The following is an 8,563-nucleotide window of genomic DNA, read 5'->3' as shown; positions in this document are numbered from 1 at the left end:
ATAAATTCATCTGATATTGAATTCGAAACAAAATTATTGTTCAAAACTCATTTGGTTCTAAAATATTTTTTTTTAATTCATTTGCTACTGAATTCAAACTAAATTATTTTCAAATGTATTTGTCACTGAATCTAAAAAAAAAAAAATATTTTTTAAAATCCTTTCGGTACTGAATTTTTGCCATCGTTCTGGTTCGGATTGACCTTAAGACTTATACATAGATGGAGCCACCAATTTAACTTGAAGGGTAGAATCCCTCATAATGTATGACTTTCTTGTTTCATTGTCCCTGATTTTTTGACCGAGGGTAAATGCTAGAGAGGTTGAAATAGTCATATCGTTTATCCATATTCAGTGAACCAGCTGGGAAGAAGAAGAAGAAGAAGAAGAAGACGACTGAAGTGTGGTGTTACTAAAAAAAAACGAAAGGTAAAAGTAGTCGATATTTTTTCAAGTATTGAGTTTTGAATTATAGGCTTCATGTGTTAGTTTCTCTAAAGTGAATTAATGAAATAGTTTATTAGATGATCAAAGTGTTTAGAATCGAAGCAACTAATATCGTGACAACTAATAATTTGGGGGAACATTGCTAGATATCTCCGGACTTGTTTGAAATTAAATATTTTTCAATGACTACTATGAGCCCTTATGTTTTATACCGTGACATTTACGTTGGGCTGCCAATCTAATGTGCAGTGTTCTTTCGAGTTAACTACAGTGAGTAAGTGTTTGCGAGATATATTCTATATTAATGGTGTGAGGTACTTTAGTTTTACTTTACATAGATGGCTGCTTTCCGGGTCATACAGCAAGAGAATCCCACTCTCTACAAGACCTTCAATGTCGATTTTTCTTTTTTGTTAAGAGTGTTAACCGTTTCATATCGCGTGTTGTTCATATACTGTTAAATCCTCAACATTTGTAGAAAATATACTATTTCTAGTTTTGTAGATTGTTACAAAGGATATTTTTTTGTTTCTTTGAGTGTTTTTCTGTTTCTTGGTGTAAATCTTATTTCTATATGTTCAAAGCTTGTCACATTTGGTTTCTTAAAGTTGATATTTGATTAGTTATTATTAATGGCACTAAGGTATTTTCAGCCAGTCATTTAAGTGTGATGTACGGCAATTTACAACATTTAAATAGTTTTATACCCTGAGTTAATTTGCCTAATCTGGTGAAATAACTTTTCTCATTTATTTTATAATCGGGTAAAGTAGTTTTGAATTGTCCTTCTGATTAAGAGGCAAATATTTCGCTTCAGCCAGTCATTTAAGTGTCATGTACGGTAATTTACAGCATTAAAAGTTCTAAACCTTGAGTAAATTTACCTAATCTGGTAAAGTAACCTTTCCTCATTTGCTTTATAATCTGGTAGTTTTGAATTGTCCTTTGGATTGAGAGGCATTAATATTTCTCTAAGTTGGTTAAATCCAAGTTAAAAATTATAAATTATGAAAAAGATCAATTAGTCTAGATAAACTATTAGCTATAAGTTGACTTGAGTTAGTGATTCATGGATATTAAGCTCATGAATTATTGTATTTATCATTCAAAATAAGAGCTGCAGTTACATAGTCAATTATTCATTTCTGCAAGACTAATGGTATGTTAGTGGGCTGTTATCACTAATGGGAGATTTTTATTTTTTAACTCGATTATCATGGTTTTTCACCGTTGTCTTCCTTTTTAATAAGTTAGTTCCTAAGTTGTTGTTTTTTTTAACTAGTTTACCCGTATTCTGTTCCGTTTTAGTTTATCAAGTATTCTGTTCCCAAGTTTTAAATGGCCTTCTTTTTTACCCCTATTCTGTTCCTTTTAATTATTCAGCTTAGTTCCTAAGTTTCTTGAAACTTCCATTTTACCCGTATTCTGTTTTAATTTACCTTTAACCTTCCTGTTATATAGCTCTTGTCCACATTGGAACTAAAATTTCTTTAGTTACATGATTGGCGATCACAGTATATTCATCCCTTGGTGTCGATTCAGAAGAGGATGCAGATGTTTATTTGCGTGCGAAGTCATGTCATAGCAACGATAATTTCTCAAACTATAGGTTACCATACTTTAATATGAAGTAAATTGCATGAACCATTCTTTTCCCAATTCTCATACGTTTATGTATATCGTATTTACTATTGCAGCCAAAAACTCTTACAAAGGCACTGGTTTCTCCACTGGGTTCCCATAATTTTCATATGGGTGTAGTAAGTAAAATTAAACCATGTAGGTTATACAGTATTCATGGTCAGAAATTGGTAAAAAGATAGTAATAGATGAAAAAATATATGGTTTATGCTTTTGGGTAGAACTATATAATTGGCTAGTTTACACTGCAGAGTTTACTTAGGCCCTACTTAATTGCTTAAACATATAGCGTATGTTTTTTACTAGAATGTTTACCATTATTTAAAATTCTAAATAAAAACTTTTTCCTTAAACATGTCCACAAATACAAGGTAGCTTCAGAAGAGTTGGACGCTCATAATTTACAGAAACGATGATCTTTGGTACATGAGACCAGATTGAGAAAGTTTGGCATTAGAATGCAGTCAATATATATAAAATTAGTGCTTTAATTTGATTGCATATAAGCTTTGCATTTGATCCTTTTCCACCTTATAAAACCTTTAAAAGTGAGGATAGTAAATGAGATTTCATCCTAAGCTAAATTTTTAAAACTTTATAGTTAACCAAAATTCTATAATTGTACTCTTAAACCCCTAACAGTATCATAGTTATTAAAACTTTAACATGAACTGAATTTGGGGTAACTAGTTCCTCATCCAACTGTACTCAAGAACTTTGTTCCTGATTTTTGTCCCCTTAGTAAAGAATGGATTTAAAATGTTCTTGTCTGTTTAATTTAAGTTTAAATTAAATATTCTCATTTTTTGAAGTCAATATTTGAACCAAATGTTTCATAAAAACTTGCTGATAATCAGTAGAGTAGTGATTAAAAAAATATATAATGTAATGGATAAAACTGTTTCTGAAAATTTTTCGATAATAAGATGAATCTCTTAATAATTCTAAACATCAAACTCTTAATGTTTATCAGGAAACTTTTAATCTGTCGCAGACAACCATTGGGAATTTTCTCCTATAAAAAAAAAATTAGATTAAATTTATAACTTCTAGGTGGTATCAGTTTTAAGACCCTGAATGACCTCCCAGTCCCAAGCGTGGGACTGTAGAGTCAGTACTATAAAAAAATTTAGTACCTATTATCAAAAACTTGTTTTACTATTTATTAGTTTTGAATTGCAAAACCAGTAGCTTTGTGTTTGAGCTTTTCACATACTGAATTAAATTTTGTATTTAAATTGCGGTTAAATTTCTTGGTTTGATTATTGCTAATGGAAAAAATAAATTAGACTGCCATAGGTTATCCATTAATCTTTTAAATTTCTAGGTTATGGCTAATATAAGTGACTGCTAGACATAAACTGAAACATGTTATTGAAATTCTTGGTTTTTATTAATTTGTAAATTGCCTAGCAGTTATACATCTATTTATAAGATTTTGTTTGACGAAATCTTAATAGAAAAAAAGATTTTACCTTTCTAGTAAATTATCGTTGTCTCTTTTACAGGTCTGTGCATTTTCCAGTTTCATCTTTAAAAAAATCTATGCAGACCTTGACGTATATTTAAGAGGTAAACCACAAGGATTTAAGGTAATTATAAAACTTAATCTTTTATAATTGGTGACTTATTTTTCTTATATTAAAGATACTAGTGCATTAAGGCTTTTATTTTTCAGTTTTATTTGTGGGAATAAATTTACTATGGCTCGTTTGATAACTTTTTAAATATTTGCTAATTTTTTCCCCAAAAGTCCTTCAGTAAATTATTTGAAGTTATTAATTTGGAATACTTCTGCTCTTCAAAAAATAATCAAATATGCTTTCAGAATGTCAAAAGATTATAAAGATCGCATAAAGTTAAACTCATGTAAAACTGTAATTTAAAGTAATTTTTTTAATATAAAACTTTTATATTTCCTTAAATGATGGAACAGTATATTTTGATACCCTGCAAAAGAAAATGTAATTAATATACTGAACAATTATTGTCCCTTAATTTGATTTTACCATAGCTAGACTAGGAAACAAACCATGAAAAACCTATATTGTAGGCTGAGGATATTTATTAGTTTATTGGGTATAAATATAGTATATAGTCTGCTAAAATACCGAAGGTCTTGAATAGTTTTTTGATGATTGTGGTGAACTTTGCCTTCTGAGTTGTCTAACTGGTTAAATAGAAATCTTTCAAATACCATTTGCTGAATATTTGGTATAGTGTTGAAGGTGGTACAGAATAGTTACAAGCTCTGGTAAATATTTAATTTTTATATTCAGTATGGATTAAAATGAGTCATTAATTTTTTAATACCTGTATATTTTATCCATGAAGTGAACCGGAGATTAATTATTCCAATGCATTTTATGAGTTAAGTGGATACGAGGAAGTGGAAAGCATACTATTTGACTGGTAATATGTTCATATTTTCAGACTAGGCGTGTGATGTAAAAGGGCAGCATGGACTCAACAAAGATGTTATGAACTCTACCAATATTGAGCTTTTAAAACATAATTCAGTGAAGAATCATATCACCACAGTCAACTAATGAAGTAAGATGTTTACTGCAGAGATATTTATTGAAAATATAATAACTATAAACTAACCACTTAGTTTTTTCTTTTACCTAGCTTCTATTTCAACTACCTATACAATTTATGCATGGAAACAATCTACTGGTGATGGGGAATAAATTTTTGCTGTGGCAATGACTGCATAGTAGCAGTTCAAATCTTTACTTTGCATCAGGTTTTGGTATGTTCTTCTGAATAAAATGTAGAGGTTTGAGAACTAGAAAATGTAAGTTTAATGCAGTGTTCGGAGCAAAGTCAAATTTACAGGGAACCTTGCCTTATCAATCTTGAAGCTATATTACAGTAGGCACATCTGTTTGATTACCGGAGATTTGTATTACAATCTAGTTTCCATGGGCTATTCAAAACTACAAAGTTTAGGGTCTTGGGGACTGAACAGTAAACTGGTGGTGTCGGTAGCCTGAAAATAAATCTCCAAGCTGACCAGCAGAAACACTTTTAAGTAAATACAAAGCAAAAATGTTTCACTGCCAAAAAAAAAAAAAAAAAAAAAACGCTAAGTTTTCCTGTAACCCTTAAGAACAGAGTATCTTGGTTAGTCTATTTAAAAACCAGACTGGTTGTAGAAATGCCCTATGAAAGACATGCAGAAATTGCAGAGGGTTGAAGCATGATTCAGCAACTATAAATTTTCTCACTTAGTAATATGTATAGGCTGCTTAGAGATAGGTACTAGTCAGATGGGCGATTTTAATCACTGGTTAGTGCACAATACTATTAAAGGTTCACCCATTTCTATCTTGACTAAAGAGTGTAAATGTGTGAAATTAGGTCCGTTACTTGAAATCCGCCCAACTACCAAAATGCTGACACTGACATAAGTTCAGTTCTGCAAAAATTTGAACATTTTGAATTAAAAGTAATTGAAATAAAACTTGGACCACAAGATAGGTTAAATGCTAAAATAGTTTTAATTCTAAACTTGGAATAGATTTAATTTAATTACTTGGAAAACTATGGCTAAAAAACTGGACCTGCATGTACTTATAAATTTTAGTAATATTTTTGTTTACATATTCATTAGTGGGTGACACTTTCGTATTTATAACTTATAGAGTACTTTATATAGATCTATTAACTAAGAATTTTTACCTGTATGAGCATAGGTGGAAGTAAATTTTAACAAGGGTAATCTGTAAATAGGAATTTTATGTACATTGCTAAAAAATGCCAGTTTTAAATACCAGGCTCATATTATTTACCAGTTCATTACTAATGCTATAGGCCTCCTAAATGTTTGTATGGTATTTATAACATTGCTCTACGGGCATGGAGACCATACTTCCTCCTAACATAAATACTGCATTTTCATAGTATGTAAAATTTACCATTTCGTAATTTCTCACAAAATCTGACCTTAGTAGTTTTTCGTACCCAATAGTCCTTTTGCAATGGATAATTATCAGGAGGAAAATTAATCTCAGGAGGTTACCATAATTTCTGGCCATTTGTAATAAATTGCTTAATATCCTGAGGCCCATAAATACAGTAGAAAAATAAATTTAGAAAAGGTTTTCTTGAAGTTATAAATTAAATTTTCAAATTAGTCTGACCTTTGCTTTAAAATGTGATTATTTTTTTAGACTAAGGCGGGAGGCTTTGCTAATGATTTTTCATGGTATAAAACAATCTGGAAAATTCAAAGACTGATTTTTGGATTTATTTGTTATTCGTTATATGATCAGTAGTTAATATATAATCAATAGACCATATTTCTTTTTAACTCTAGCCGGTATTAAGTAGCTCTTTTGCATTGGCTTTAACTTTATCTTAACAATCGGCTCTCTGGAACAATATTTTGGTATTTCATAACTTTTGTTTTATTGCCAGCTGTTTAACCAGCCAGCTGTTTAACCAATAATATTAATGTCTTAAACAAATTCAGTCCATTATTTCATATTAAACCTATATTAATATTTATGCAGGTTTGAATAAAGGTATAAATAAAGTTGAATTAAAGGTCAAAATAGTTTGTTAAAAGGGCTGAAATCATTGTTCTTTATCTTGTAATAATATAAGCCTTTTTTAGGTGACAGCAGGGTTCCCTATCCAGTTGCCAATCATGTTTGAATTATTGTAGTTTCGGTGCATGGAATTTTAGATAATGCCTAAACTCAAAATCCATAAATAATTTTGAAAATATTTCAATACTTGGTACAGATAGGAAAGCAAAAAATCTTAATGTTTGAGCCCAGGGTAGATGTTAAATTAAGTTAGTGGTATGAGTTTTCTTAATTCAATTATCCTGTAATCTAATGATTGCTTTTTTTTTCTTTGTAGCTTTTGGTTCGGGAATGTAGCTAAACGATGTAGCGAATGTAGCTAAACGATGTAGCGAAATCAAGGTTTACTCCAACCGGCTGAGGGCCTTCAAATTAACCAGAAGTTGCTGGAAGTGCTTGAGAGGTTCTCTTAATCCCAAGCAGTTCACGAGAAAGAGACAGTAAGCATTTGACACTCAATAAGATAGAGATGAAGGACGGAGCATGTCGGAGAGATGGATGGTGAAGAACACATTAGAGAGAATACGACGGAGATGGATGGTGAAAGAACAGAGAACCAGTCTGAGAGATAGACGATGAAGGACAGAAAATCTCTTGAGAGGGAAGGTGAAGAAAGCACACGTCGGAGAGAGGAGTACAAAGGTGAAGAAAGCACACGTCGGAGAGAGGAGTACATCAAAGATGAAAGGCCAAAGTGATGAAAGGCCAAAGTGAGAACGCATCAGAGTAGGACGGGGAAGAGTAGACGCCAGAAGGACGGAAAAGGGAACTTCATCCTTTGTCGTCATCCGAATGATGAAGGAATTATTTATTAAGAGCATTTTGAGCATTTTTTTATGACAAAAGTGAAATATGACAAAAGTGAAATAGAATAAAGAGGCACTAGTATTTATATTTTTTTATTCCCTGATTTAAGACATAGTACAAGTTCCATATTGTTTGCCTGGTTATTTTACCCTCAGGCCGAGTACTGGTGAGTCTTCCTCCACCCTGCCTGCATCTTTTTTACCCTCAGGCCGAGTACTGGTGAGTCTTCCTCCACCCTGCCTGCATCTTTTCTGGAGGCCACACATGTCTGCATCTCCTTCTCTAGGCTGAAACTTATCTGCAACTTTTCTCTCTATGCACGTCAGAACCGGCATTCCCTCTCTGGACCGCACACCAGTCTGTCTCTCTCCCTCAGGGCGGCACGCCAGTCTGCACATCCCCTCTCTAGACAGCACGCCAGTCTGCACATCCCGCTCTCTAGGCGGCACGCCTGTCTGCACATCCCGCTCTCTAGGCGGCACGCCTGTCTGCACATCCCGCTCTCTGGGCGGCACGCCTGTCTGCACATCCCGCTCTCTGGGCGGCACGCCTGTCTGCACATCCCTCTCTCTAGGCGGCACGCCTGTCTGCACATCCCTCTCTCTAGGCGGCACGCTTGTCTGCACATCCCTCTCTCTAGGCGGCACGCCTGTCTGCACATCCCTCTCTCTAGGCGGCACGCTTGTCTGCACATCCCTCTCTCTAGGCGGCACGCTTGTCTGCACATCCCTCTCTCTAGGCGGCACGCTTGTCTGCACATCCCTCTCTCTAGGCGGCACGCTTGTCTGCACATCCCTCACGCCAGTCTGCACATCCCTCTCCATGCGGCACGCCAGTCTGTATCTATAACACTATCCTGCTTCAGCTCTCCATTTCTGAAAGAGCAAAAAATCAGTTCTTCTATGATTTTAGAGCAACTAAAGACTTCATAGAGCAAAAAACAAATTTTTGTGCAACAGTAATAAGCTCCAGCCTAATTCTACATAAATTTCTCAATGTTTGCTTCATTTAACATGATTCCATGTAAAAGATTTATAAAATTTGAGTTACTGTCCCACAATCAGCTTTGA

General features: G+C 33.5%; 1 protein-coding gene and 1 long non-coding RNA gene across 4 annotated transcripts; one reads left to right on the top strand and one right to left on the bottom strand.

Annotated features, from left to right (window-relative positions):
- The first annotated feature begins 363 nt into the window (after window positions 1–363).
- On the top strand, window positions 364–7,000 carry LOC137642307 (uncharacterized). Of its 3 annotated transcripts, XR_011044749.1 has the most exons (4): window positions 364–429; window positions 3,597–3,680; window positions 4,522–4,641; window positions 6,964–7,000. It is a non-coding gene; the product is annotated as an uncharacterized lncRNA (long non-coding RNA). The 3 variants fall into 3 exon arrangements; XR_011044748.1 differs by lacking the exon at window positions 6,964–7,000 and having other exon boundaries at window positions 4,522–4,694; XR_011044750.1 differs by lacking the exons at window positions 364–429; window positions 6,964–7,000 and adding an exon at window positions 491–548 and having other exon boundaries at window positions 4,522–4,694.
- A 633-nt stretch (window positions 7,001–7,633) lies between these two features.
- LOC137643373 (uncharacterized) lies at window positions 7,634–8,317 on the bottom strand. The gene has a single exon (XM_068376202.1). It carries the CDS (start codon window positions 8,315–8,317, stop codon window positions 7,634–7,636), a length of 684 nt encoding a protein of 227 aa, XP_068232303.1.
- Between the last annotated feature and the right edge of the window lie 246 nt (window positions 8,318–8,563).

The sequence above is a fragment of the Palaemon carinicauda genome, chromosome 6 (assembly GCF_036898095.1).
Source record: "Palaemon carinicauda isolate YSFRI2023 chromosome 6, ASM3689809v2, whole genome shotgun sequence".
NCBI classification, from domain to species: domain Eukaryota; kingdom Metazoa; phylum Arthropoda; class Malacostraca; order Decapoda; family Palaemonidae; genus Palaemon; species Palaemon carinicauda.
This window is presented reverse-complemented; position numbering and strand designations above follow the sequence as displayed.